The 27,273-nt window shown below is 47.7% G+C and overlaps 5 protein-coding genes and 2 long non-coding RNA genes across 12 annotated transcripts; 4 read left to right on the top strand and 3 right to left on the bottom strand.

Moving 5' to 3' along the window:
- Positions 1 to 20: 20 nt before the first annotated feature.
- Positions 21 to 2,084, bottom strand: LOC119118298. The gene is made up of 2 exons (XR_005096690.1): positions 1,080 to 2,084; positions 21 to 394 (listed from the first exon to the last, which is right to left on the bottom strand). It is a non-coding gene; the product is annotated as an uncharacterized LOC119118298 (long non-coding RNA).
- Positions 342 to 13,727, top strand: sgk1 (serum/glucocorticoid regulated kinase 1). 4 transcript variants are annotated; one of them, XM_037245195.1, is made up of 15 exons: positions 342 to 466; positions 2,341 to 2,414; positions 2,637 to 2,794; positions 2,951 to 3,169; positions 4,591 to 4,812; positions 5,235 to 5,301; positions 10,781 to 10,856; positions 11,080 to 11,155; positions 11,421 to 11,609; positions 11,679 to 11,810; positions 12,094 to 12,330; positions 12,411 to 12,506; positions 12,580 to 12,735; positions 12,810 to 12,899; positions 12,971 to 13,727. In XM_037245195.1, the coding sequence occupies exons 3-15, from the start codon at positions 2,702 to 2,704 to the stop codon at positions 13,136 to 13,138; spliced, it is 1,821 nt and encodes a 606-aa protein (XP_037101090.1). In that variant the 5' UTR covers positions 342 to 466; positions 2,341 to 2,414; positions 2,637 to 2,701; the 3' UTR covers positions 13,139 to 13,727. The 4 variants fall into 4 exon arrangements, with proteins under 4 accessions (XP_037101090.1, XP_037101091.1, XP_037101092.1 ...); XM_037245196.1 differs by lacking the exons at positions 342 to 466; positions 2,341 to 2,414 and having other exon boundaries at positions 2,624 to 2,794; XM_037245197.1 differs by lacking the exons at positions 342 to 466; positions 2,341 to 2,414; positions 2,637 to 2,794; ... (1 more) ...; positions 4,591 to 4,812; positions 5,235 to 5,301 and adding an exon at positions 8,940 to 9,093.
- On the bottom strand, positions 11,736 to 12,150 carry LOC119118297. Its single transcript, XR_005096689.1, has 2 exons — positions 12,071 to 12,150; positions 11,736 to 11,947 (listed from the first exon to the last, which is right to left on the bottom strand). It is a non-coding gene; the product is annotated as an uncharacterized LOC119118297 (long non-coding RNA).
- Positions 13,728 to 13,818: 91 nt separating the features above from the next.
- aig1 (androgen-induced 1 (H. sapiens)) lies at positions 13,819 to 16,552 on the top strand. 2 transcript variants are annotated; one of them, XM_037245203.1, is made up of 6 exons: positions 13,821 to 14,129; positions 14,898 to 15,053; positions 15,157 to 15,258; positions 15,319 to 15,434; positions 15,502 to 15,668; positions 15,728 to 16,552. In XM_037245203.1, exons 1-6 carry the CDS (start codon positions 13,989 to 13,991, stop codon positions 15,745 to 15,747), a joined length of 702 nt encoding a protein of 233 aa, XP_037101098.1. In that variant the 5' UTR covers positions 13,821 to 13,988; the 3' UTR covers positions 15,748 to 16,552. The 2 variants fall into 2 exon arrangements, with proteins under 2 accessions (XP_037101097.1, XP_037101098.1); XM_037245202.1 differs by having other exon boundaries at positions 13,819 to 14,129; positions 15,319 to 15,668.
- Positions 15,909 to 17,772, bottom strand: adat2 (adenosine deaminase tRNA specific 2). The gene is made up of 6 exons (XM_037245204.1): positions 17,557 to 17,772; positions 17,381 to 17,485; positions 17,131 to 17,281; positions 16,953 to 17,059; positions 16,815 to 16,887; positions 15,909 to 16,752 (listed from the first exon to the last, which is right to left on the bottom strand). Exons 1-6 carry the CDS (start codon positions 17,635 to 17,637, stop codon positions 16,724 to 16,726), a joined length of 546 nt encoding a protein of 181 aa, XP_037101099.1. The 5' UTR covers positions 17,638 to 17,772; the 3' UTR covers positions 15,909 to 16,723.
- A 211-nt stretch (positions 17,773 to 17,983) lies between these two features.
- pex3 (peroxisomal biogenesis factor 3) lies at positions 17,984 to 20,435 on the top strand. Of its 2 annotated transcripts, none has more exons than XM_037244698.1 (12): positions 17,984 to 18,180; positions 18,422 to 18,553; positions 18,622 to 18,703; positions 18,789 to 18,832; positions 18,899 to 19,020; positions 19,093 to 19,159; positions 19,220 to 19,274; positions 19,341 to 19,473; positions 19,547 to 19,617; positions 19,680 to 19,802; positions 19,892 to 19,973; positions 20,055 to 20,435. In XM_037244698.1, exons 1-12 carry the CDS (start codon positions 18,108 to 18,110, stop codon positions 20,136 to 20,138), a joined length of 1,068 nt encoding a protein of 355 aa, XP_037100593.1. In that variant the 5' UTR covers positions 17,984 to 18,107; the 3' UTR covers positions 20,139 to 20,435. The 2 variants fall into 2 exon arrangements, with proteins under 2 accessions (XP_037100593.1, XP_037100592.1); XM_037244697.1 differs by having other exon boundaries at positions 19,877 to 19,973.
- Positions 20,436 to 24,392: 3,957 nt separating this feature from the next.
- atf3 (activating transcription factor 3) lies at positions 24,393 to 27,195 on the top strand. The gene is made up of 4 exons (XM_037244699.1): positions 24,393 to 24,543; positions 25,373 to 25,601; positions 25,737 to 25,844; positions 26,070 to 27,195. The coding sequence occupies exons 2-4, from the start codon at positions 25,377 to 25,379 to the stop codon at positions 26,373 to 26,375; spliced, it is 639 nt and encodes a 212-aa protein (XP_037100594.1). The 5' UTR covers positions 24,393 to 24,543; positions 25,373 to 25,376; the 3' UTR covers positions 26,376 to 27,195.
- The last annotated feature ends 78 nt before the right edge of the window (positions 27,196 to 27,273 follow it).

Here is a 27,273-nt window from a genome sequence, read left to right as displayed (position 1 = left end):
ATCTTCCATCTCTCTTCATCTTTTTTTTTTTTCTCTCTCCCAGAGCTCTTTTTGCCTGCACTGACTTTGAAGTGCTTCCCCTCGCAATGTCTGCCGGCATTCCCATCGCAAAAAAAACATGTGAAAGAGACTTTTAAAAAAGATGCTAGGAGTGCTAGAAGATTGTTGGAAATATAAATAGAACACACTTATTAGGGGTTAATCCATTTCTACAGGGGTGTGTAGACTTTCTAAAAAGCCATACAGTAAAAGTGTCCATCTCTATTGTTTGGGAACATGTCATTCTTCTTCCAAGTTCATCTGTTGTGTCTCCTCTTAGTCTCGCCTACGCCCTTCTCCCTCAAGCGGGCGACGACTTGCTCATCGCTGTGGCGCCAGGAAACAGCTGCCCGCCCTGCAGGAAGTGGACAATAAAGGACAAAAGTAGGCTCGGGGTGTCTGCCACCAGACAAAGTACATCTGGCAGGTCAGTCCACACTGTGCCCACATTGTTAACTTGGATGACCGCAAAAGTATTGCCTTGACAAAAAAAAATATTATTTAAATATCTGTCTGTCTGTCTACTAGATGATACTCCACCATTTGTGTTCAAATCTTCATCGCTTTTGTTAGCCAAAATATGCTAGTCTGTCAATGGTATTCCCCATAATGTGTTAGCATTAAGCTAAGGCAAATTTGAAATACACAACAGTAGATTGTTTAGCTTGTCAACTGACTTCAACGTGGAGCTTGAGGCCGTTTCGAGCCAGACAAAGAATGGAGCGCCGCAAAGAAACGGGAAATGATTGGCATGCCGCGGGACAAAGTGCGTGTGCTGCGGCGTCTGTAAATAGTGCGGCTCCCTCCCGCAGACTTCCTTATCGCCGCGGCATCGCCAACGTTGGCCCCTGTGAAGTCGGCGCTTGCTATTGTTCCCTCCGAGCTCCTACAATGGCATTGACAGGAGATTTAGTGTCCCCTCCTAAAGAATTGCAATGGCAACTCAAATCAAATCAAATGTGTGAAAATTGGAATTAAAAATGTACAAAGGTGACCTCAAATTAAATTGTACAGCTGAGGGAGTCTAGTGCTACAGTTACAAAAATGATGTGAGCATCCTGAAAAGATGATGAGAAGATAAGATCTAGCGCCCTTCACTTTGAATCCTTCTTTTGTGTGAAGTCGTTCCCTGTCAATCACCCGTTCAAGAGCGAGCGCATTGCTGAAAAGGTCAGCATAGGGAAAGCACCGGACAAAACTTTTTTTTTTTTTTTAAACTGTCGTCTTTGTGGTGCCATCAAGTCACCACTCGCATTCTTAGCTTGCGTAATGTTTGTGTCAACGGGAACGCGGCGTCTCCGCATTCCGAGCTCGGCTAGGTGCGTCAAGTCAGCTGAGATAAGTGGAGCCATGTCACAAGGCACTCAAGACATCATACGATGATAAAAAGATGAGATAGAAGTCGTTACGCAGTTGAGGAATTTTTTATTTTTTTGCTTTAGCTTGAGTCAAAATTTGAGCGATGCTTGGGCTGTGAACGTAACTCAACTCACGTCAACAAGCAAAAGTTGGACAGAAAAAGAACCAATCCTTGATTTAAAAAAACCCAAACTAAACAGACAATGACTTTTTGGCCGGCACATGTTTCCGAACCAATCGGGTTCTCGCTTTAAACTGAAAAGCAGAAGAGCAAGTGCCGTGAACCCGTTCAACTGAGACCGAAAGAAAAAAAATGTCCGAAAGTTGCGCGCTTGACAGCGTGACATCTTTTGAAAGATTAGATGCAAATCTTTAACGAGCAGGAATTCGTTCAACCTGAGGCACGGCGCCTTCGTCACATGATCGAGCCATCACCTGTAATGACTGTTACATCATTGTCCCACTTTTTTTATTTTTTTTATTCTTAGCTCCGAAACATCCTCGTAAGAATCTCCGAGAAGTACTAATAATCAGCGACGCCGTGAAGCGTTAAAGAAACACTCTTATTATTTCATTATGGCCGCCTCATTTGGAATTCTGAAGCGCAGCGGAGGGTCTTTTGCCACATGAAATCATTGATGCTGATAATTGATAGTTATGACGGGTTCCGGCGCGGACATTTGGTCGGTTGGTTGTGAATCAAGAGGAAATGGCTTTTAAGCGCGCCAATGCCCCCATTGAAAGAATTGTGGACCGAGCTGAGCCGAGGGGGCGGGGCAATCAGAAAAGGGAGGGGGGGGGGGCAAGGTGCTGATGAGAGAGAGAGAGAGGAAGAAAGATGCGTCACTGCGGAGCATCTCCATTGATAAAGTGCGGCGACTGCAGCAGGACGCGCTCGCCGTCATCATGCGCTGGCACTTTGTTTGCCTCCGCTCGCCACAGAACACGCCGGAGCTAAAAGCGAACCAGCTCCAGCGCAGCATCTGCAAGTGAGACGGATGTAAACGCGTCTGGGCAAGAAAGACGCTCCAGACAGAGATGCTCACATTTGCGACCGCATCAGATGTCAACAAAAGCCCGCCGCAGCTTAATTAGCATAGAAGAACGCTGTGAGGTGTCCACAGAATTCCATGACGTCATTGTGAGATAGCGAGCAGAAGAAACAAACTTTTCTTCCTCTCTTGTCCGCATCCCGCCCCGCCGACATCCCCCGACTTCTTCTAACGCCAGCCCGACTGAGCCAGCCCCACCCCCGTCCGTCACCCTGGGCTCCACGGAGGCGAGCGGGACGCCATCGTCAGCCATGAAGCTGGTGAACCGAGGAGGGCGAGAAGGAGGAGAGAAGGCGGCGTTCTCCTTTAAGAAGTGTTCGGCTTTTCAGTTTGTCAAGAGGAAGGTGAGTCGGGGCCATGCAAAGATGATGTCACTGCTGAAGATGCCTCCCATAAATCAACAAGCAATGACATCAGATGCTTCCACATCTTCTCAAATACATTTTTATTTCTTTTTTATGATCTATGAAATTCCAATGCTGTATTGTTTTGTTTATCAGGTGCGCCGTTGGATGCAGAATCCCAAAGTGAGCGTGGAAAAGGCGCAGGGCAAACGCGTGGCCAAGCGCCCGCCGGCCGACGAGCCGCGCCACCCCCTCTCGGCCTCGTACGGCTGCCACCACTACGCCGGCACGCCTTACGGCGGCTGCGCGGCCCACCGCTACCGTCCCGACGCCGCCTCCGAGCCCTCGCAGACTTACGAGAGCAAAAGCTGCAAGGTGAGCCAAACGTGAACGGCGTGAGATGTTGCTGTTGGGATTCCAAGCGCCACCTTGAATGTCGGTCACATGATTGACGCAACGTGAACTTGTGCGAACATGCACGTCATTATTTAACATTCCGTTCTTGCGTTATATCAGCGATACTCACTCATGTACTCACACTTACAAACTCACCAAACAAAATAAACGTCAAAGGAATGTGGAGCGGAATCGCTGCCGTGAAGGACTGTCGTTAGAATCGGCCGCTCGTCGCTCTGGCCTTGACCCCTCGGCGACCCGACGAGGCCGCTCGAAATGTGACTCACATTTTATGGCGCTGTGAAAAAAACAACGTGAGGGGGGGAGGGCGAAAGTGGCTCGATAGAAGACACTTAAAAATAAAAGAAAAAGGTCACCGCGTGATGGTGAATGGAGGATATAAAAGAGAAAAGGGAGGATGATAAAGAGAGACAAGAAAAGCTGAGTAGACGCTTTTATTGGAGCAGCAAAGCAGGAGCATAAATCCGAGTGAATGTTTAGCATGCCTTGCTCAATGGCAGCCATGCATTTTCCTTTTTAGGGTGACAAATCTTTCACCGAGTGGGACACGCGGACGGTCCAGCGATTCCATTTCAAGCCTCGCCGGCGAGACGTTTTACTGCCGCGTTGACCTTTGCGCTCCTTGGTGATGTCATTACGGCGCTGGCATTGTTCAACTTTTTTTTCCTCTCTGATGCAATTGTGGTACGTGCTACAGCTGGGTGGGAAAATTGAATTTGGGGAACGAATCTCTTGACGGGCTCGTGAGCACTTTTGCCAGCTTTGCGCTCAACTGGGTTGCTATGACGACGCAAAGACAAGCCAAACGTCCCGCCGAGCCTCCCCGCGGAGGCTAAATAGGATCTGTGTCAAGTCGAGCGCTCCTCTGACGCGTTGCGAGGTTCCACGGGGAAAAAAAAAACAGTTTGAAATGTTTACACTTATGTGCCAATACACTCAACCAATATAAGAGTGTGGGCCGACATTATATAATCGTGTCATCCATGAAGAGGTCATTGCCAGACTCAAATTCAGCCCAGATTGGAGATGACCTTCTTCATATTTGTATTACATTTATGCCACACATCTCTTATCTTGTTTGTGTTATCCTGGCTGCGTGCCACACTTAGTGGAAAACATGTTTTGCCTGAGGCAGCAAAGAAAAAAGCCGCACGTTCGCTCCTCACCAAAAGTTGGCTTGGGACAACTTCCAAGGCGCCACAACCGTGACCTTCTCCAAACTTTCCAACGGTTGACTGGGTCAATACTCTTTGCACAACTTGCAGAGCAATTCAATCCAGCATTTGGAGCCAGCCAGTTACAAATTAATGTTATTTGCGTTCATTGCAACGGGGGGGGGTCAGTCAAATGTCAACACCAACATGGATTTGTTTTTCCAGGTGAGGAGGTGGAAGATGCCCACGTGTGCACACAGCAAGGCCAAGAGCGACAATGACGTGGGCTGTTGCCAGTCCTGGGGGGGCGGCATCCACGGCGTTCACAGCATCCGGGCCCCGCCCCCCTTCGTGGTCAGCCCCATCATGCTGGAGTGCAGCGTGTGCAGCGGGCCCTACATCGACTACGTGCCGGACGATAACTGGCAGCCGCGCCAGCGCGCGCAGGTACTTTTTTTTTTCCCTTTCACGTTTGCTCCTGCAAACCTTCGGACCGCACTGTATTTTCGCTTCATTCTCCATCGACTCTCGTGAAATCAGTTTTTGACATGTCAAGTATTTAGCTGCACTCATCAGGTTACTTGGCGCTGTCTGGCTGGGGGTGGGGGGTTGTGGCCAGCGTCGCCCCGGCAACGCAGCTTCATTGAGGCGCATCAGGTAACGGGAAAGTAGGGCAGTAGGTGTCGTTTGCCAAGTGCTGATTTCGGGTACAAAGTGGGCCTCCGTGTGGGCAGAAGCCAAGATTGTATTTTGAGTCACAAGTTAGTTTGATCGCCTTCATTTGCGCCAAAGTCTTTGATATGCTTTTTTTTTTTAAAAATGTTTTCAAGTTCAATTTTTTGATGGTGACTTTGTATGTTCACCCGCAGGCCGTGGACTTTTACTACCACAACGAGTGGATGGAGCCGGACGGCTACTGTTGCCCCGGCGACGGCGGTAAGTGGACTGCAAATAAGAGAGCTGTTGTCTCCTTTACACCAGTCATGCGGCCAAATCATCGAAAAAAAAAATTGTTTTGGTTGTTATGCAGTCATTTCCGTTTGCGCCTGTTGGCTCTCCAGCTTGTTGTTTTCGTTGCAAACGATTCAGCAAGTTGCGACAGGACTTCGCTTACCTCATCTCGCTCTTATTTCGCTCCCAAAATAGCACCGTATTTATTTATTTTTTTGCATTTTCTCGCTTTGTCTGTGGCAGCGTGCACAATGCGTCAGGGGTAACCCGTTTTTTTGTAATTCAAGATTCAAGATTCAAGATTCAAGATTCAAGAGTTTTTATTCGCCATGTTTGAGCGTGCCAAACAAGGAATTTGACTTCGGTAAAACACACCCTCTGTTCAACATATAGGTGACTAACAACACTCAGGACATGTGAATAATGGCAAAAACAGTGTAGACAAATTCAAAAGGTGTGAAGAGCAGGATGTTATTGCACAGTAATGCCTCTGAGACTCTATGAGTGGTGTGAGTTCATCAGAGCAACAGCCTGGGGGAAGAAGCTGTCTCGGTGTCTGCTGGTTTTGGCGTACCGAGCTCTATAACGCCGTCCGGAGGGGAGTAGTTCAAACAGACTGCAACCTGGGTGAGAAGGGTCTGTAGAGATGTTCCTTGCACGTTTCCTGGTCCTGGACAGGTACAAGTCTTGGATAGAAGGGAGGTTGATTCCAATGATCTTTTCTGCAGTCCTGATTGTCCGTTGCAGTCTGTGCTTGTCTTGTTTGGAGGCTGATCCAAACCAGACAGTGATGGAGGTGCAGAGGACAGACTGGATGATGGCAGTGTAGAAGGTCTTCAGAAGCTCTCGCGGCAGGTTGAACTTCTTGAGCTGTCTCAGGAAGTACAGCCTCTGCTGGGCCTTCTTCCGGACAGAGTCTATGTGGCCGGTCCATTTCAGGTCCCGAGAGATTGTGGTTCCCAGGAACTTGAAGGTGTCTGTGGAGAGAATAGTATTACTGCGGATAGTGAGGGGTAAAAGTGGTGAAGGGTCTCGCCTGAAATCCACTGTCATCTCCACGGTCTTGAGCGGGTTCAGCTCCAGATGGTTTTGGTTGCACCAGTGGACCAGCCGCTCCACCTCCTGTCTGTACGCAGTCTCATCACCGTCCTGGATCAGTCCGATGAGAGTGGTGTCGTCTGCATACTTCAGGAGCTTCACAGGAGAGTCATCTGAGGAGAAATCGTTGGTGTAGAGAGAGAAGAGCAGTGGGGAGAGGACGCACCCCTGAGGGGCTCCAGTATTGGTGGTCCGGGTGTCAGATGTGATGCCCCCCAGCCTCACACGCTGTCTCCTGTTGGTCAGGAAGCTGGTGATCCACTGACAGGTGGGGGCAGGCACCGCAAGCTGGATGAGCTTCTGTTGGAGGATGTCAGGAGCGATGGTGTTGAACGCCGAGCTGAAGTCCACGAACAGGATCCTGGCGTACGTTCCTGGAGTGTCCAGGTGGTGCAGGATGTAGTGCAGTCCCATGTTGACCGCATCATCCACTGACCTGTTTGCCCGGTAGGCAAACTGGAGGGGGTCAAGCAGGGGGCCCGTGACCTCCTTCAGGTGGTTCAGCACTAACCTCTCGAAAGATTTCATGACCACAGATGTCAGTGCGACGGGTCTATAGTCATTCAAACCTGTGATGGCGGGCTTCTTGGCCACTGGAACGATGGTGGAGCTCTTGAAGCATGAGGGCACCTCACACAGCTCCAGAGAACGGTTGAAGATCCGTGCAAAGGTGGACGCCAGCTGTTCAGCGCAGACTTTCAAGCAGGAAGGTGACACGCCGTCTGGGCCCGGTGCCTTCCTGGTCTTTTGTCTCCGGAACATCTGGCGCACTTCCTCCTCGCGGACCTGGAGTGCGGGCGCGGCCTCTGCAAGAGAGAGAGTGGGTGACAACAATGATAGAGGTGTGGACAGAGCAGTTGTGGGGAGAGGTGAGTATGTAGATTGTGCTGCAGGAAGTCCCGTTGTGTGGGAGGACCGATCAAACCTGCAGTAGAACTTATTCAGCTGGTTAGCAAGCCTTGGGCTCTCCACAGGACGGTGTCATAGTAAACATTAAGCATTGAACCTCACGGATGAGCGCTGGATGGAAGGCTGCGCCGCTGTGGGAGTGGTCACAGCCAACGTTAGTCATGGCCAGTGAACTCCTCACAAAACAAAATGTACAATCCAAACCCAACGCTTTTCAAGCAAACAAAAGATCCACTCCCATGTCCCAAGTGTACGTGGTGAGTAAAACGTGTGTGTGCGTGCGTTATGTAAGGCACTAGTGGCAATATTGTGGATGGCAACCCGTGTGACTCACACTCTGGGAGGTCCGTTCGTGAGAGCGCAGGAAGGGCGGCGAGGCCATGCCAGGCGGCGGATATTAAGAGCTGCAGCGTAAACATGGTCACGACCCGCTCGCCAGCATGGCCCCTCCCCCCGCCTTTCATATCAACATATTCATCCAGCCATCTCTCTGGCGGCTGTTGTGTCTATCATTCCACCCAGCGGGAGGGCGCCGATGAATGCGAATGAAGCTCGACCGGTTACGTAAAAAGGCCGCTCTATTCACCAGGTCCAAATAAAAGCCATGTGTGTGTGCAAAAAAAAAAAGTAGCTTGGACGCCATTGCTGACCCTTGTCAAACTGGTCTCGCCAACCTATTAACTCGAGCTGCATCTTGTCTGAAGCTCATTAGTGGTGCCGTTTGGTCTGCCGATGTGCCGCTAGCCACAGTGTGCTCGCTTGGGTGGCATAAACGGAAAAAGCATGTCGAGACAGCCAAAAGGGTGCGACATCGCCCATTGTGCATCATTCTGGCGTGGGCGTGTGTGTTTGTCGAGGCCTTAAGGGCAGGTCTGCACAGGTACCCGATGGTATCCCCCCCCAAAAAAAGCTGAACAGTGTTTTGTGTGTCGAGTCTACATTTTGACAGTAGAGATTCCCAAAAAAGAACCTCCTTTGTCCCATTCCAATTTATGGCACTGCGCTTATTCAACCTTTGACCTCTGGCGGTGTGGGACCGCTATTAAAACTCAATCAGTGTCTTGTTTTTTCAGCAATTTGAGCGGCGTGTCGATAAGCGAGCGGCCTCGCTCGCTATCTTTGTGAGGGACAACAAGGCGCACAGTCAGCGCTGTCACAATGACGCGCGTTGTTCCTCCACTGGACACTAGTCTGAACAGACTCAGTCTGTTCTTTTGCAATCCGGATTGTTATTTCATTCCCGTCTTGCTCGCTGCTGTTTGCGAGGAGGAGGCGTGGCTCACAGCGTCGCTCGCGAGCAGTCTCCAAATTTCACAATGGAGAAAACTGGCACAGGTTGAATGCAGATATTTTTATAACAGTGACACACTAGGGACTAACAAAAGCAGGGTTAGGGTATCAAAGTAGGGTTTTAAACCAGCGTTAGGATTTGCACGGCACTGCAAGGCACCGATGTATTTATTTTTTTATTTTCCCCAAAGTTGTTAGAACCGCTTTTTTTCCACGCTACGACGCTGAAAGTCAAAAATCCGACTTTTCCATTGAGTGCCTAAACGCAGCACATTTGAGTGCAAGCCGAGCGTCCAAACGAGAAGGCGTGACGTCTCCGCCTTCCAGACGGGAGAGAAGAAAGAAGGGGGGGGATCCGTCAGATGAAACCTTTCTGGTTAAGGAATGCGCCCCAGTGTGATCACCTCTCGGAGCCCACCTTCACGCGCAACCCGGGGCACCGTAACGTCTCTATGAAAGACACAACCGCTGCTTTGACGTGTGAGTACGAGCCGCGTTTAAACGCAACATACGCATCGACGTATGCTTGCAACGGAGAAAAAAGACGGCAATTATTAACTTATGCACGTATTTACACCGTTATGTACCGGTTGGGGGGGGGGGGGGGTTGAGGGCGTTACGTAAGCGTAATGCCAATAACCTACTTTGGGGGAAACACACATTTGCTTCATTCACTCCACAAGCATTTAAAATGTCCCCCCGAATTCTTGTGGGATGTAACTGCAGTGTGTTTACTTCCTGTCAACTTTATTTATTTAGCCTATCTAAAGTCATTTGAGGCATCTTACCAATGACTCCTTTTTAAGCTTTTTTTCTCCCCCAGTTCTTATATTTACACTTTGAGAAAGTGACGTGGCCGTCCTGATCAAATCTGCCACCTTGTCCACTCGAGATAAAACTTAAGGTGCCTTACATAATGTTCACTTCACTGTGCGCAGTTGCGCTCAAGGTTCTTTTCTGTTTGAAACCATGTTCAAGCCCCCAAGTGTGTATCCCCTCACGCTGTACTTTTCCACTAGCAGCCACTTTTTTTTTTTTTTTTTTTTTGCATCCGATCCCCTCCCCTCCTGTTGACTCTTTTTTTTTTTTTTTTTTTGCTGCGTGTGAACCTGCGTCGCAGTGCCGCTATAATTGATCATTAGCCGAGTTTCATATTTGTGAATCAATTTCACAAGTTATTGCAAAACAAAAATTTGGGGATATTTATGTATCTAAAAGTTTACATTAATCGGTGCACTTTCAAGAGGGCGAAAACAACTGGAATGTAAGGAATTCTCACTTTGTCTGCTTCATACCTCTACTAAATATTGTAGGACACTAACCAATTGAAAGACAATCATAGCCCCAAAACTAACAAACGAAGCAATTTATGAAAATAATTTAAGTTGTAGGGGAATAAATAATTGAACGGTATCTGCACCAAATATTACCGAATTCTCCCTTCATTAAATGTTGCGGAGAACTCATAATATTTGAGGCCCAATCATTGCCCAAAAGCTAGCAATCGGCGTTAAAATATTTCAGTTGGAAAAAAGAAAAAAAAAAAGGGGCACTTAACGCCGAAGCGCATGACGTTGCAGGGGAGCCCCGTGTTTTATTTACGGACATTTCTCGACGTCATAAACCTCAACTTTGAAACATGTTAGCATCGTCTCGGTGGACATTCCACAGTCAGGCGTGCTTTTATCGTCACACGGTGTTCTCTTTGATGCTCTTGCGCAAAAAAAGTGTGCAAATAGGCAGTGAAAAGAACACTTACTTTTTGTTATTTGACGTCAGCACGCCGGGAGCGAGGGCGTGGCCGAAGGACTCGCTTGCTGAGCGTTGACTTCTCCGATTGGTCCATGCCCGCACGGCTCGTCCAATCGGAGCGAGGATGTCTCTTGAGCCACGCCTACCCAGAAACGCCTCCTTCGGCTTCGTCATAAAGGAAAAGAGGCAAACTTGAAAGCTGACAGTCGCTGCTTTTTCGCCGTGTTGCATTTCCTTCCTTGGCCTCGCCGACATGACGATTAAAAGTGCAACAGGACAGACCGAGATGACTTATTCCAAGTCGAAAGGGCTTGTGGCCTTAGTCAGCGGTACGGAACTGGATCGCGATGGCTGCGTGGTGTTTTGCGCCCAGCCAGACGGATTAATGGAAGCATAACTTTGAATTGTCTTTCAGCTTTCATGAAACAGCGAAGGATGGGACTGAACGACTTCATCCAGAGGCTCGCCACCAGCGCCTACACTTGCAAACAGTCAGTACATGGCTTTTTTCTTTTGTATGCGGCAATACTGTGTAGTCCAATATTTTAATTATTTCATAATAATGATGATAAATTATGTATGTATTTAGTGATTTGTATTATTTAAATGCTGAGTCTTCAGATTAAATCATTTTCGTTTGGATCAGATACAAGCTGTGATTTTGAAGTATCGTTTTTTTTTTTGGGGTTCAATATTTTGTAATTGCTCTTTTAGTGCGGAGGTGCAGTCCATCCTGAACCTGAGTCCTCCGCAGGATGCTGAGCTCATGAGCACCACCCCCTCTCCACCCGTGAGTCTCTGATCAATTACCCAATTTTACATTCACGTCCATTCGGTACGGTCCACCTGCGCACTGACGCTGTCACAGGCATTTTCAGTGCGCTTTGTTGCGTAACTGCTTTTAAGTCTTTAAAGGATTTTTTTGTTTTCATGTAATCTACAAAAAGGAAAGTTATATTGTCCTCTAAGGGACTTTTATTATTCAGTATTCCTTTTTGGGAAAAGTACACGTTCCCATCCTGCATCGCTAACGTCACGCATGTTGCTTGAACCAGCCCAGCCCAACACAACAGATCAACCTGGGCCCATCGTCCAACCCGTCAGCCAAGCCCAACGACTTCCACTTCCTGAAAGTGATCGGCAAGGGTAGCTTCGGCAAGGTGCTGCTGGCCCGCCACCGTCAAGACGACCGCTTCTATGCCGTCAAGGTGCTGCAGAAGAAGGCCATCCTCAAGAAGAAGGAGGTAAGAAGACAAATGGCCACCTTCCAATTTGGCGCAGGAGTTCATTTTTTTTTTTTTTGGGCTACTCAGGAGAAGCACATCATGTCAGAGAGGAACGTGCTGCTGAAGAACGTCAAGCATCCTTTCTTAGTGGGCCTGCACTACTCATTCCAGACAGCTGACAAACTCTACTTTGTCCTCGACTACATCAACGGAGGAGAGGTGAGTCACATGAGCCCCCCCCAAAAAAGGTCAGGAAGGAAGACCGACTCTCCACAATTAGCTCTTCATCCAGCTGCTTGTGTGCAATGGAGTTGATTTCCTGCCATTGTTGGACAAGCAGCGATAAGAAAATCCATCTGGGAAGAGAAGATGATTTTTAACTTAACAAAATGTTACCTCATGACACTTTTATAAGCTAAACGAGGGCCGAGCTGATTTAGCGTTTTTCAAATGATAATTCTTTGATTTCTTTATCTTACTGGTGCAAATGTTCTGTGCACAGCTCTTCTACCACCTGCAGCGCGAACGCTGCTTCCTGGAGCCCCGCGCGCGCTTCTACGCCGCCGAGATCGCCAGCGCGCTGGGCTACCTGCACTCGCTCAACATCGTCTACCGTGACCTCAAGCCCGAGAACATCCTGCTGGACTCGCAGGGCCACGTCGTGCTCACCGACTTCGGGCTCTGCAAGGAGAACATCGAGCCCAACGGAACCACCTCTACCTTCTGCGGCACGCCCGAGGTACCGACGACAACATACAAAAATCGTCATTTATGCTCCAATTGTTTCGTTTTCAAACCTCATGTTTTGTCTGCTGGCAGTATTTAGCTCCTGAGGTTCTCCACAAACAACCGTACGACCGCACGGTGGACTGGTGGTGCTTAGGAGCCGTCCTGTACGAGATGCTCTACGGCCTGGTGAGGTTCCGTCTCGCTTTACCTTCTCGCTCGCCGTGTTAGCGCACAGCTAACACAACGCGTGTCCCCGCAGCCTCCCTTCTACAGCCGCAACACGGCCGAGATGTACGACAACATCCTGACCAAGCCTCTGCAGCTCAAGCCCAACATCTCCAATGCCGCCCGCCACCTCCTGGAGGGCCTCCTGCAGAAGGACAGGACCAAGCGGCTGGGCTGCGCCGACGACTTTGTCAGTTCCGCTCGACTCGCATGAGGCTATTTGTTGTTGTTCTTTCTCCGACTGATGGATTATTATCTCCTCAGATGGAAATCAAGAACCACATGTTCTTCTCGCCCATCAACTGGGATGAGCTCAACGCCAAGAAGATCACGCCACCCTTCAACCCCAACGTGGTAAGAAAATGTCACTGATTTTGACCCAGCCGAGCGATTAATCGTCTGGCGTGTCGTCCTTGCTCTCGCAGACGGGCCCCAACGACCTGCGGCACTTTGACCCGGAGTTCACAGACGAGCCGGTGCCCAACTCCATCGGCTGCTCGCCCGACAGCGTGCTGGTGACGGCCAGCATCACGGAGGCGGCCGAGGCCTTCGTGGGCTTCTCCTACGCACCTTCCATGGACTCTTACCTATAGGGGGGGGGGAACTCTTGTCACTTTGCAACAAACTGCTGTGTGTAAATATTCCACAAATGGACAACACAAACGACTTGCGACCAAGTTGCTGACCACACATTCCGCCACGTAGCCACCGTCATCATTCCTCTTTTTCTTTCCTTTTTTTTTTTTTTGTAAATTTCACAGGTTGAAGAAAGGAGATCGCTGAATGTTACAGAGTGGCCGTTTGTTGTCAATGGTGCCTTTTAGAGGGGGGGGGGGGGCTGTGATGGCCCGCTTAAAACGAGGGCGCTGCAGCACCTTGAAAATGCAGCTGATCATTTTGCGCACCAAAATATTGCAAATGGTGAACAACAGAAACTTGCTGCTATGCTGCCACAACGTGCAAACACAGCGCCCTATACGTGTCATGGTCCCAGTTTTTCTTTTCTTTCGGTCAGCGAGCATTAATTCACTAACGATTCTGTACTAGTGTGCTCGTCATGTTGCTGAACGCTATTTAAGTTTGTAAATTGCCAGTGGAGATGTGAGTGTGAAGATGTGCTCGTATAGTCTGTAATGTATGTAGATGAGACGAGCGTTGTTTGCAATAAAAAATGGAGCTGTTTCTGATGTGTTTTGATGGTCTCACACCGCCCCCTGTTGGGCACAATTGGTATAAAGGGTGCATGTGCAACTACACCTTTTTCACCACGGGGGGGCAGGCAAGAGCGAGGAGGGGAGGACTAGACAGCGGGCAGCGCAGACGCTCAAAAACCGCATCAGGCACGACCCCCAACTAGACACCCGAGGGGTGTCAGGTGCCACAAAAGAAGAAAAAAGGGGGCGAGGAGAGGGCGAAAGCGAGCCGAGATTTGCGGGTATCATCATGGCGCTCATCCCGTCGCAGGTCCTCCGCGTGGCCATCCTGCTCTCCTACTTCTCCATCCTATGCCACTACAAGGCTCTGGACATGCCGGCGCACCAGACCTACGGGGGCAGCTGGAAGTTCCTTACCTTCATCGACCTGGTGAGACTCGGCTCTTCTCGACTCAGTTCGGCTTTCTCGGCTTCGGGCGCGGCTAGTTTAGCCGTCGCTACTCAATCCAAAGCGCGTTTTTTGGCCATTTTGATGCAACAAAGTGAGGTTGAGCAGGTCTTTGTCTCTGACCTGGGGTGCTGATGCGGCTGTCGCAGGGAAGGATGAGGCCATGAACGCACATCCTCCTTGCTTTGCACACCGTCCTGCTAGTTGGCTAACATACGAGCTAGCATGGTAGCCACCCACCTTACAGCTCATGTAGAAGATAAAGAACGAGACGCTTCCCTTTCATTCATGACTTTTATTTTCTCCAATGTTGTCCCAGGTTGTGTCAGCCTCCGAGCACAACTTTTGAGTGATGTCAAATTCAATTTAGTGCGTGACAGCATCATGATAAGTGCAAATAAACACGACCTCTGTTCTCACTAGCTTGTGAAAACAATGCACACTCACACGGGCTGCGCCCGAACAATACAGGGATTGTTTTTCTCTTCACTGGGCCGCTTGATGGTTCCTCGACTCTGTCATGCTAAGCTTACATCTGGTGCTCTAAACTTTATTGACAGCTTTATTGTGTGGATGTCCACCGGTCGTTCCAATTGTTTTTTTTTTCACACATACTGCTGGATCTGCATCTCATATTCATATGATTTCGCAATGCATCATGTTTTTTCCAATGCACAAATAATTCAAAAAATATTGCCTACCTACATACCATCATTTATTGTCTCCCGCTCCTGTTCCATTTTTCCGCAGGTGATCCAGGCGGTGTTCTTCGCCCTGTGCGTTTTGATCGACGTCTCCAGTCTGCTGACCAAAGCCGGCGAAAACCGCGAGCAGGAGCGGCAGCTCAGGAAGCTGATTGGCCTGAGGGACTGGATAATGGCCGTCCTGGCCTTCCCTGTCGGAGCGGTGAGCATGTCCAATGGCAGAGTCACTTTTTTTATTTTTTTTTTCCATCCGCTATGAATTGCCTATATTGGCGTGCCTTAATGTTGTTTTTGTGGCTTCTCAGTTTGTAGTGTTCACCTTCTGGAGTCTGTACCTTTACGACAGAGAGCTGGTCTACCCCAAACTGCTGGACAACTTCATCCCTCAGTGGCTCAACCATGGCATGGTGAGTTTTCACACGAGTTTAGAATCTTTAGCATTCGCATTTTTGGCTCCTCCCTTTCAGCACACTACCGTGCTGCCGTTCATCATCATCGAGATGCGCACCACCCACCATCGCTACCCCAGCAGGTCTTGCGGCCTGGTGGCCGTCTGCTGCTTCGGCGTGGGCTACATCCTCTGGTGCCGACGTCCTCGTTCATTTGGCTTCCGCCACGTGTCTGCCGCTGACCTTCTTTTGTTTGTGCAGGACTTGCTGGGTACAGCAGATGACGGGCATGTGGGTGTACCCTGTCCTGGAGCGCATCACGCCGCTCGCCCGCCTCGTCTTCTTCACGGTGCTCACTGCCGTCATTTGCATCTTCTACTTGCTTGGAGAAATACTTAACAGCTACATCTGGTATCAACCGCACCCAGGTATAAACACACACGCACGCACACACTGAATCGATTTAAAATCCCGCCTCCTCCTCTAGCAAAGATCAAATGTGAATGATCTTGAGTTGTGAGAGCCAGTGGAGTCACACCTGAGGTCACGTCAAGCTCCGCCCACCCAGACAGCAGGATTGCAGCGCTGTGACCTTTGAACTCCATCAACACCAACAAGCCTGAAAATGGGAAACTGGACGCCCACTTTTGTACTTTTTTTTTTTTTTTAATCTCACCAAAGCAGTGCGCACACGGATACGTCAAAACGAATCTTCTTGAAAGCACACCGAGTCACATGTCAAGCGAAAGGTCATATTCTGTCATGACGTCCTCGCATGTTGATGGACCTCGCCACCATTTTATGTGGGAGCCCCTGGATAAAAGATGACCGGAACCCAGTCAGAAATCAAATGAGATTCAAACCCAGAACCTTTCGACTGCAAGCCAGCCACTCTACCCACTACTGGAGTGTGTCTCCAACTGACTCTTATTAAAAGTCCTGATGAGGCCTTCCCAAAACTCTTGACATTTTCATCTTGTGCAGTGCAAAGCCTTGAGGAGACATTGAACTGTAGAGGGCGCTACTGAGTATCCAGCACATTGACCCAGTTGCATAATACAGGTTACTTATTGGATTAGGTTACATGACGCCTTTCTTCTTGTGGGGATGCTTTGGCAAGATGGTACACATCCAAACAGGTCAAGTTACAAGTTTGTTTGTTTTTTGCTTGGTGAAGGTAAAAAAAATCTTATAGGATGCTGAATCTACACATAACCTCTATTTAATGGACCAGGTTCTGACTAAACTACTGTATTTAACTTGAATGATGAGTCACGTCATCAACTTGAACAATAAATCCATCAAGTTGTTCAGAGCCTTGTTTAGTTCCATGCTCAAAATAAAGTTAATCGCTTGCGCCCCCTGTTGGCAAGATATTCAGTGTTCGCGTTTCAAACATGCAACTCGATTATTTAGATTTTATTAGAAGTATCCTGAAGAGTAAGAAGAAAAAAAACGGAAGATAAACAGAACATCATCTGTCTCACTCCTTCCTGGTTTTGGGTTTGGGGGCTGGAAAAGAAAATAGTTTCAAATTGATGTGCATGATTTTACTTTGTCTGTTTGATGCTGACCATTGGGGTTCTCCTGCTTGTAGAACATCTTCAACATCTCCACAGCTTCGTCCGCTCTGTGGCCTGTCACGCACTGCACGCACGCACCTGAATTGTCACCCACATGCGCATGTGTCTACATGGTAACTTGCAAGTTACCTTGAAGGAGCTTCCCGTATGAGTCAGCTCAGCTGAAGAAACATCCAGGACGGAGCCACAGCCTCCAAAGCGCTCGTTCCTGCAGCCATACGCCACCACCGGAATGTCCACCGCACAGTCAAGAATTTGACAAGGTTTGGAATTTGAACACATTTAGTGACCACTGAGCGAAGGATACTCATAATGCGGAGCGCAGCGGCGCACATGATGCACGGCTCTACTGTGACGTACAAAACGGTCTGCTCGCACACGCTCCTCGCATCCCGGTTGCCATGGCAACACCAATCCAGGAGCTCATCCAGGGCCACCATCTCTGCGTGCCGGGTGGCCTCAAACACACGCACAGTAGTCACAAATTAAAACAGCTTCATATTTAATAAATGGGGAGGAATTTGTGAAAAGGGGGCGATTTAAAGTCCTTTGCCTACATTTTTGGTTTCGTTGACTTCGTTCCGTCCTTTCCCGACCACTTGGTCTTTGTAGACCAGCAGACATCCCACCGGAACTTCCCCATTGTTCAAAGCCTCTTTGGCCTGCACGCATGCACAACCACACATACGATCAATAAATACTTAAATCACGTTTTAAGACTCAGTTAAGTCACCATGTCAAAAGCGCGATCCATCCATTTTGCAACTTCCTCATCGGTCGGATAAAAAGCACCTTTAAAGCACGCGTCCTCCATTGCTATGGCAACCTCGCATAAGCTTTCTAAAACTACATTGTTGCAGGGTACTAAATATTTTAAAAACAACAACTCCCAGTTCAATGTGCTCTGTTGCAGGGCGTACAAGATCCGGAAGCTGCACAGACGGGGGAAGATAATATTGGACGGACCCGATTAAGTTCTTCAATATTCTTTGTAGTGGTTTTTATTCAATCATTTTATTCAATCGTTACCTCACAAATTACACTATTAGAAAAAAGTTAGTTATAATTAATATTAAAATTGTCTTAACTTTTTTCATTCAGTTCTTCTTCGCCGCTTTTCTCCGCCTACGTCAGATACCACTTCCGGGTACGCTGTTGACAGTTAGCATGCTGCTAACCGAGCGGAAGACTTGACACTCATGGTATCGTGAACATGTTGCTCCAACACCGCGTCCAAAGATAAATGTACGGATTATACCGCTGGCCATTCCTCGGCGTGCGAGCATGTTTTCGTCCGTTTGGAATTTTGTGAAGCGTCACAAGAGGAAATTTATCTTCACCGGAGCTGTAGTCGGAGGTATGTACAGTAGAAACTATTAGCCTGCGTGCTAATGCTACACTCTGGTGAATGAGTAGCTGAGTCGTCTTGACATTTGGTTATAGTCCAATAGGACGATCGTTTTGATTGTTAATATGTACTTAATACTTTCCAATACTTTCCATTGGCATGCTCATTATCTTCCTTGTTGTGTTAGGGTTTTCAATTCGTTAATACATGATTGTGTTTTTGTCAATATATGATTCTGCCCTCCCACTAGGTGTCTATTTCCTGGGCAAATATGCCCGATCCAAGATCAGGGAGCTCCAAGAGAAGGAGGCCATTGAGTACATCGCTCTGGCCAGACGTCAATACCACTTTGAGAGCAACCAGAGAACGTGCAACATGACCGGTGAGGAAGTCAATCAAAAGTCAAAGCGGTAAAGTTGTTAAGATGTGTTTTATGTGTGTGTGTTTCAGTTTTGTCGATGTTGCCTCCGCTGAGAGAAGCCATCGTCAACCAGCTCAACTCGGAAAGCCTCACCGCCATCCTAAAAAACAGGCCAGTGTGTTGCAGAGTAGCAAAGCCCAAACAGACTTTGATGTAGAACCTGCTGACATTTGCAATCTTCTCCCCAACTCGACAGGCCGGCCAACAAAATGGACATCTGGGAGGATTTGAAGATCATCAGTAAGTGGCACTTGTGACTCTCTGCTGGCATTTCTTGAGCTCATTTGGCGGCGTCCCGTGCGTCAGGTTTCACGCGCAGCCTGGTGTCCGTGTACAGCACCTGCATGCTGGTGGTCCTTCTGAGGATCCAGCTCAACATCATCGGAGGCTACCTCTACCTGGACAACTCTGTGGGCAAGCCCGCTTCGGTGAGCAACGTGCTGAGAAGGGTACAAATCCCTAGAAACAGAAAAGTTGAACATGTGTGCGTGTGTTGTCAGACTCCTCAAGCGCCACCCGAGGTCCAGCAGCAGTACTTGTCCAGTATTCAACATCTCCTCGGCGATGGTAATGAAAAAAATTCACAAGCAACTTTTTTTAGGTCTCAATCAAATTGTGTGCGTCTAGGTTTGACACACTTGATCTCCGTCGTGAAGAAGTCGGTGCAGAACTCCTTGGACGGGTAAGAAGAAACACACACAAACATTGTGCACTGACACACACTCGATTGCGCAACGTGTGTACGCAGCATGTGTCTGAAGCAAAGTTTGAGTCTGGCGGAGTTGGAGCAACACCTTAATTGGATCCGCGCCGAGGTGGAGTCTTGCCGCCCGCTCTCCTCTTACATGATGGCCGACGACGACAACGCCCTCGCCGATCAGGTCCGGTTTTTCTTTTTTCTTGTCCCAAAGCAAAGCGACTTACCAAGATGCCGCCTCGTGGAATGACGTTCAGGCTTGTGGTCTGACGGAGAGCGACGTCCTGACCATCCGCCTGCTTAACGAAACCAGAGACATGATGGACAGGTAGCCAGCCCATCTTGCCAGCGAGCAAACCCGCGTGTTGACGCTGTCGTTTGTGTGTTCAGTCCTGACTTCAGCGCGGTGTTGACCACGTGCCTGCAGCGAGGATTCGCCCGTCTCCTCGACAACCTGGCGCAGTTCTTCCACCCGCCGCCTGGTGACTCCGCCCACAACGCCGACCCTCACAGGTTAGTTTCCGTGTGTGTGCGCGCACAGGTCGGATTGGCGTCTAATCCTGCCTCGTGCTCTTTGGGATGTTCAGTCTGTTGACCGTCAGTCTTCCGCTGGCCAAGATCATCCCCATCGTCAACGGTCAGATCAACACCATCTGCAGCGAGACACCGGGACACTTTGCTCAGGTAACAATCATCATCAGCATCATCACACAGGGTAGCAAGCTAGAAAATGGACAAACTAAAGTTCCACTCGTCATCCTTCAGGAGCTTCTGCTGAACGACGACGTGAAGGAGTTTGCCGCCAACGTGTACGACAGCTTCAGCACGCCACAGGAAGTGCGCCAGTAGGACTCCAAGGACCAACTTTTTTTTTTTTTCTTTCTTTTAAATCGACCCGTGGTGGATTACGACATGCACTGTATTTTGACGCCCTGGCAGAGGCGGCAGGTAAGTGGGACACGCGGCCGCCATTTTGTTTCTCCTCACCCGCGTGGTTTCACGTGAGGACACATCACGCCATCAACCAAATGGCCGCTTGGACTTTTAAGTGGTGACGATTGACTTAAGATGCCGCAGAATTAGTCTCAGACGCCATGCAGGGAGAAGGAATTAATATCAATAAAGAAGAAATATTATTAGAAGATTTACCAGGTGTGTTATTTTATAAAACTAATTTTATAGAACTAAGTTCTCTGCTGATAAATGATAATTGCAACCCAAAACATCCACTTGTTAGACTTTGCTAAAACCTTTTGGTGGTCCTGCCAACAGAGGTCGCTGTTGTACATATGGAACACCCTGTTGGACTAATCCTGGGGAAAATCATTACTTGGTATGACGAGATGATGAGTTCTTAATTAATGTCATCATTCTAGATTTTTAAATGAAATATGATGGATTTATACTATATTAGGTGGATCCCGCATCGTCGCATCACAACTAATAATTAATATTGAAAATTGGATATGAAATTCATTGAATATTACACATTAGGTATAAAGGCATTGTAGGCTACCTTATAGAGTTGACAACTTTTATACCACAGTTGGAAAGGAAAAATGCTGAGTCAGGATGACGCAAAAGCACACTTTTTCTTTCCATGCTTGGCGCATGGAAATCCGACCCTGTTTCCTAATCAACGCTGTTTAGGGCGTGGAAGACACCAAGACAAAAATATGTTTAACCTGCCGCTTTCAAGAACAAAAACTTTTCTTCTTTGAACTTTTCCATCCTTCGGCCTGTCGTCATCATCTTGTTCATTTTCCTCTTCATCAGCGTCTTTGCTGTCATTGTTGACCTGGCAACCAGTCAAATCACCTGTTCAAACATTCCGCGTGTGCTTTTCGTTGTCTTTCCATGAATGGAAGTTTCGACACAGCGAAGCGGTGCCAGTGGGGATGATGTCGTCAATTTCTGCCATGTTTCCAAACGATTTTCATTCAATGCCAAAATATTCCGTATCATATATATATATATATAAACAATATTTCATTGGAATAGTCGTCCTGATATTGGTATCGAGCTAATAGTGGACTTATTTTAAGGTATCAGGTAGTCGTGAAAGATGCTGATACACGCCACCGATACTTAAGGCGAAACCAAAATCTGCCATTGAGTTAGTCTTCCTTGCCAGTAGTTAGCACCACACCGAAAAGGGTAAAAGGTCGTGTGTGCAAGAAAGACAATCATCTGCCTTAGTGTTCATTGAAATGTTATATTTGGGCGAGATTGCACGAGACCAAGCAAATCCTGGTTGCCAGTAAGATGTGACGTGGCTGGGTTGATTTCTTCTCTGCTTGTAATCCCGCTGAGTCACAAATTACGGCCACACGAGTGGGCGTGTGGTGCGATGACATCATCCGTCATCATACTGTTATCTCGCACCCACCCCCCCCAAACGTCCCGCACGCGCTAGCGGCGGATTCCTGCATTATTGAGCGTGGCGTAGGCTGCCACCCCATTGGCTGAGAGCAGCCTGTGCTGCTTGGCGGAGGGGAGGATGGGGGAGACGGGGGGGGGTCAATCCCTCATTAGGCTTTCTGGATGATGCCAGCTGAGCTCACTCGGACTCAAGACTGTGGTGAGGTCATCTCACCTGAGCACACAAACAGTATTGCTATGTTAGCAGCCAAGCGTATGCGTAGTCATGTGATTGTGCCATTACCCAATCCCGTGCCGGATGACGTCATGCCTTTTTGCATCATGCCATATTCTCAGCTCTTGATGCTTTTTTTATGGCCCCGTGCCAAAAGGAGGGCACACAATGTGTACATGAGTGTGTTTGTGCACGCACGTGTGTGTGTACACATCATGTAAATATACCCCCCCACACACACACATGGAGGCAGAAGAATGTGTGACGCCACGCCGGTCCAGTCTGGGAATCCTGGCCGGAATGTTTTCTTATTGACCTTTCTGTGATGAAACCGACCCAAACACTTGCCCCCTCCCCAATTGCGAGGAATCTGACCTTTTATTTGCCTTTATATTTAGCTCTGCTCTTTTGTATACCCAAAACAAAAACCCCAAATTGGAATTTCCAATCCGTGTGCAATTCCCAAGCCTGAAAAAAAACCCCAAGAGTATTTAATTAGTCAATCAAAACCAACCTCATCATTTCATTTCAAGACGACTTTGGTGTGGAGTGATACACCAACAAGCATCTTGCGACCTTATTTGGTCTCGTATTCAAATTGAAAACTTGATAGGTGGCGTCACTTAAATGTTGGAGGCCAACTGAGGTTTCCCAACCCGTCCGTCTACATTCTCGAGCAATCGTCGTCATTTGTTTTGGTGAGAAATGTCAGGAATTGTCAGTCAAGTCACATGATGCCAACGCAATACCTCACTGTGCCATTTGATTCGAATGCTTATTATTATTATCATTTTGATATTTTATTGTAAGGAGTAATATCAATTATTTTACATTTATTTATTTGAATAGGGCCAACGCACATGAGTTCATGTCATCGGAAGCTGTTCAAACCAACGTTATCCTTCTCTTTCGTTCTCTCGCCCTCTCTCGCTCGCTCTCTCTCTCTATTGTGACTGTTGGCACGGGGAGGTGGAAGGAAGGAAGGAAGAGCCCGGTGCCGTGAAGCTTGATTTCCCGGATTGGCCGTAATGAGGAAGATGCGGGATTGTTAGGAGCATGGGGGGGATGCAGCGGAAGATCCGCCGCTTCCCGGAAGAGGTGGCGTCACCGGCGCATGACATCACCTCTCGGATGTGCCCATGAAATAATAACGCCGGTACCGGCACACGCTTCACGCCGGTGGGCTACAATAAATTGTTTGATTTATTGAGGATCATTTAAAAACACATTTTTGATTGAGCAAATAAAAATCACATTTATGCTGACATTTTGAGGAAGGGTGTATTTGTATAAAACGTGACTCCCTTGTCACCTCCATCCCGTAAAGTGACTGATGTCACTTCTTTGTCTTGTCGTTAGATCATAATTGAGAAGTGATGGCAGAAGGCTTTCACTTTTTCTTCTCCCAAAATCCCTGTGACGAAATGAGCGCGGTGTCATAAGGAAAGTGAAACCAGTTCAAAGTTCACCAAAGCTGTGAGCGCGTTTCCATAACGACTAGTTTTGCTTATTTGTTTGAATGACGTGACAACGCAGGATTTGCCCTTTGACCTTTCTCATCATTAATCACTTTACCCAAATTCCCAACTGCTATTCAAGCGGTCCCGTCGGCTAGTTTTAAAATCTCTTTACTTATTTTTTTTCTTTATTTGAATGTAAATGACTTCTTTTAAAGTATTGGATACTCGTGAAAGCTGCCAATCCCAGTCACCGATACTTTTGGCCAAACAAATTGAGCAGTAGTTGGCGCTATACTGCGGCAGGTGGACAGCGACTCACCATCTTTGTCCATTTTCTCTTGTCGTTGTGTCAAATGAGTTTTTAAGTTCTAGAAGTTTCCGCACAGTGTCAGTGAGTCGAAGAGTGAATCTGAAAAAATACTTGCCTAATTGTGTATGTGTGTATACGTGACGTGTGTGTGACAGTGCAGCTAAATGAAGACGTCGTAGATCAGTTTGTATTATTAGCACACACGCACGCACGGTTTGTCGGCTTCTAATAATAAGGCACCCGACAAAAAGTGGAGTCACTCTCGTGTCACTTTCTTTTCCTGATGCAAGCGCTTGATGCCAGTGGAATGTTGGCAGGCCAAGTAGCAGCTGAGCCCGGCAGGCAGGCAGGGAAACACCCGCCCGCCCGTATTACGCACACACAAGAGCAAAACGGCATCAGAAGAATTCAACAAATAAAAGCGGATGGAAAGCAAAACACCCCGACACGCCTTCCCGATCTTCTCGGACAGATTTTTATAAATCCTCTATATCATATTCTCATTTGGGTGGACTTTGCACTCCAAATATGACCCGAAGAGAAAAACAATCTTAATATGACCACTGTAATGTTTATAATATAAGTAAGGTAAGTCATTTTACAAAAGGAGAAACTGAATAAAGCGTCAATAATAATGTTCGAATATTAAGTTGTCATTTAATAAGTGAACGGATTTGTCATATTTCAAGACTAAAGTTCTTTCAGTTGCGATCTGAAAGAAAAAGTCGCTCTTGAGCGGATTGCATCATGACGCAGCGGTTTTGACGTCACTAAGCCCCGCCCCCTGAGGAGCGCCTGGGTGGATATAAGCGTGACGCAACCCGGATCGGCTCAACACTCACGCGCACCAGCCGGCGACTCTTCTCACCAACTTCGCTCTTGACGCACGTAAGTTGACTTCTGGAATATTCGGCTTGGTTATGTTGTTATTTTCTTGAGCTTTACTATTGTTTTGTGGCCTTTTCTTCTTTGTTCAAAATTTCGCTTTTCTCACTTTGAAGCGTAAAGCACCTACAAAGGCGAAAGTGATCCAAAAAGAAAGTTGACTCGGAATAGGAAGGAAAATGTCGACACTTTCACGTATTTGACTCAAGTTGCTCCGTTTCGAACTTTTTGAACTGCTTTTTTTTTTTTTTTTTACATTGCATCATACGCGCGTATGTTTACGTGTTCATTAGTGAAATCATTTTGTTCATTTGGACTTGCCCACTCGTAAAAATCCCACTTATTATTTTGATAAGAACCAAACTGAAAATAATGTTCTTTTGATATAGCACCGCTTGTGTCAAAAGACTCACAATGTTACACAATGTTTCACTTCTCGTGAAATTCCGAGCCGACCTCAGCACCTCACCACAAACCCCCCAAAAATTCAGCAGTGATAAATTCCAGACATGATTTTGATTCCGTAAGTGTATTCATTATAAAAGGAGCAGCTCATTCAGTAGTCCAACATTTGAAACCAAGTGTTCATCTCAAAGCAAACCTGAGTTTGATATTGAAAAAGTACAATCTGTTCCTTAAACATTAACATTACTTAAAATGAGAAAATAAAGCACTTATTTGTTTTATTTTCCTTTACTACATTTAGTTTAAATGTGTTTTACTTAAGTGAACTACAACTGAACTGTACATCGGTCGTGATTCATTCACGTACCACTAGGGGGCGCCAACAAATGATCACAATACCCTACTAAATAGGACTTTTTTTTTGCAGGCTCATGCTGCAGAACTCACGTCCGACGCTGGCCGATGTCAGCTGTTCGGCGTCGGTCCCGCGCCCGTCGCCGGTCCCGCGTCTGTCCCCGCCGGGCTCGCTCTCCTTGGACGACCTAAGTCACTTGACGACCGGCGCCGAGCGCCGGTCCAGTCTGGCCGCACTCGCCGACGGCAGCTCGGACGGCGCCAGCTCCTGCTCGGATTTCAGCACCGGGGGGAAGTCGCAGGTTAGTCGCTTTTTGGTGCTGTCATGTAGCTTTTATTAGCTCTTGTAGCAATCAATTCGTGTTTTAATGTGAAAAGTTTGCACAACTGATTGTTGTGAAATGAAGTTTTTCAATGACATGTTGTCATGACAACAGCGGTCGCAGACCGAGGCAGACAGGAGGAAGCGAAGGCGAGAGAACAACAAGGCCGCCGCCGCCAAATGCCGCAAAAAGAAGAAGGACAGGACGGAATATTTGCTGCTGGTACGTTTTGACCTTACTGTCGGCCGCGTCTTCTTTTCTCGTCACGCTTTCAATTTTGAAAGAAATAAAAAATCGTGACAAATGATGGCAACAGTGTGTCGAGACACTTTGACGGCAAATCTTTGGACCGTCCGTTAGCTTCGTGCTAATACCTGAGGCGCATCGGTATAGCATTGATGGGGCAGCCCTAGCTAACGGCGTCTGGCCTCCATTTTGTGTTTGCAGGAGTCTGAGAAGCTGGAGAGCGTCAACATCAGCCTGAAAGCTCAGATCAAAACTCTGAACCAACAGAAGCAGCACCTGTCCTACATGCTCAACCAGCACCGTCCCACCTGCATCGTCCGCGCCCACAACGGGTGCACCCCAGACCAGGAAACGGCCGACCTCTTCATGCGCCACCTCCAGGAGAGCCCAACCACCTCCCTCTTTACCATCCAGGACGCCGCCGGCTCCCTGTTTGCCAGCACCCAGGAACTGGACGCCGGCAACCTCCTCAGCCTGGACCACGTCCAGTGTTCGGTCTCCATGTGACCAGACCCTGCAAAATACTTGTATGTCAATATTCAGCTTTAAACGACAGCCCCTGCAGTCCCTCCCTCCATTGTGTCCTTGGCCACAAGATGAGGGACCTGTGGAACGTTTACCATTTGGAATATTTCCAAAATTCTCCTGACTAGCCCCACAAGAACACGGAAATGTTTTGTGAGAGGTCCTCAGTGCTGCTAAGGGGCGCAGAGGACGGCCGACCCCTCACCCCACGAACCCGAGCTGCTGACTGGACAAAGTCGCCTGCATGGAAAACTGGACTTTTCATCGTTCTTTTCCCGTCCAAGGCCAAGCTGGAGCACTTTTGCTTTTTGTGCCATGTCCACTAGATAGCACTGTGACTGTTGCACCACTACTTGCTGCTCAGCGATGCACAAAGAAGCTGAGTGAGAAAAGTCATTGTTTTAAATTATTGTTTATTTATTTCAAGACAGACGGTTAACTGTCAAAATGCTGCTAATTGCCCATGTTGTAATCACTCAGGACCTTACAAGTTGCGTCCCGAGTGAGTCGTAATGATTCCGACAGCATAAAACTCGACAGCTACCGATATCGACTAAAAGGTCTTTGTTTGTACGATATGTCTCCATTTGTAAAACACTGTTTCATGCGTGTGTGTGAATGTGTGTGTGTGTGTGGCAAAGCTACTCAAAATGTTATTTTATACTTCTTCCTTTTGTACTGTTTGGTCATGTGACCATGGGAGCTTTGAGCCAAAATGTTCAACCTGTAGCCGGTCAAAGACCGGCACGTTTTCTTTTTCACTTTGTTGAATAAAACGTTGTTTGTTGTCAAACCACAAAAACGCGTGAAACAAAATTTATTTATTTATTTGTTTGTCTTTATTTATTTTATTTAAAAAGTTGAAATTTGGTGTTATTTG

This window comes from Syngnathus acus, chromosome 24, assembly GCF_901709675.1.
Source record: "Syngnathus acus chromosome 24, fSynAcu1.2, whole genome shotgun sequence".
Classification (NCBI taxonomy): Eukaryota; Metazoa; Chordata; class Actinopteri; order Syngnathiformes; family Syngnathidae; genus Syngnathus; species Syngnathus acus.
The sequence above is the reverse complement of the archived record's forward strand: the minus strand, read 5'-3'. Positions and strand labels throughout refer to the sequence as shown.

Bases quoted from the DNA above. Each gene is read 5' to 3' on its own strand.
- sgk1 (XM_037245195.1), top strand. From the start codon at position 2,702: ATGAAGCTGGTGAACCGAGGAGGGCGAGAAGGAGGAGAGAAGGCGGCG. The intron at 2,795-2,950 runs GTGAGTCGGGGC...TTTGTTTATCAG, and splicing joins TTCAGTTTGTCAAGAGGAAG to GTGCGCCGTTGGATGCAGAA. The intron at 12,736-12,809 runs GTCAGTTCCGCT...TTATCTCCTCAG, and splicing joins TGGGCTGCGCCGACGACTTT to ATGGAAATCAAGAACCACAT.
- aig1 (XM_037245202.1), top strand. From the start codon at position 13,989: ATGGCGCTCATCCCGTCGCAGGTCCTCCGCGTGGCCATCCTGCTCTCC. The intron at 14,130-14,897 runs GTGAGACTCGGC...ATTTTTCCGCAG, and splicing joins TCCTTACCTTCATCGACCTG to GTGATCCAGGCGGTGTTCTT. The intron at 15,054-15,156 runs GTGAGCATGTCC...GTGGCTTCTCAG, and splicing joins TGGCCTTCCCTGTCGGAGCG to TTTGTAGTGTTCACCTTCTG.
- adat2 (XM_037245204.1), bottom strand. From the start codon at position 17,637: ATGGAGGACGCGTGCTTTAAAGGTGCTTTTTATCCGACCGATGAGGAA. The intron at 17,486-17,556 runs GTGACTTAACTG...GCATGCGTGCAG, and splicing joins TGGATCGCGCTTTTGACATG to GCCAAAGAGGCTTTGAACAA. The intron at 17,060-17,130 runs GTATCCTTCGCT...ACTGTGCGGTGG, and splicing joins CGCTGCGCTCCGCATTATGA to ACATTCCGGTGGTGGCGTAT.
- pex3 (XM_037244697.1), top strand. From the start codon at position 18,108: ATGTTTTCGTCCGTTTGGAATTTTGTGAAGCGTCACAAGAGGAAATTT. The intron at 18,554-18,621 runs GTGAGGAAGTCA...TGTGTGTTTCAG, and splicing joins GAGAACGTGCAACATGACCG to TTTTGTCGATGTTGCCTCCG. The intron at 18,704-18,788 runs GCCAGTGTGTTG...CCAACTCGACAG, and splicing joins ACCGCCATCCTAAAAAACAG to GCCGGCCAACAAAATGGACA.
- atf3 (XM_037244699.1), top strand. From the start codon at position 25,377: ATGCTGCAGAACTCACGTCCGACGCTGGCCGATGTCAGCTGTTCGGCG. The intron at 25,602-25,736 runs GTTAGTCGCTTT...TCATGACAACAG, and splicing joins GCACCGGGGGGAAGTCGCAG to CGGTCGCAGACCGAGGCAGA. The intron at 25,845-26,069 runs GTACGTTTTGAC...TTGTGTTTGCAG, and splicing joins GGACGGAATATTTGCTGCTG to GAGTCTGAGAAGCTGGAGAG.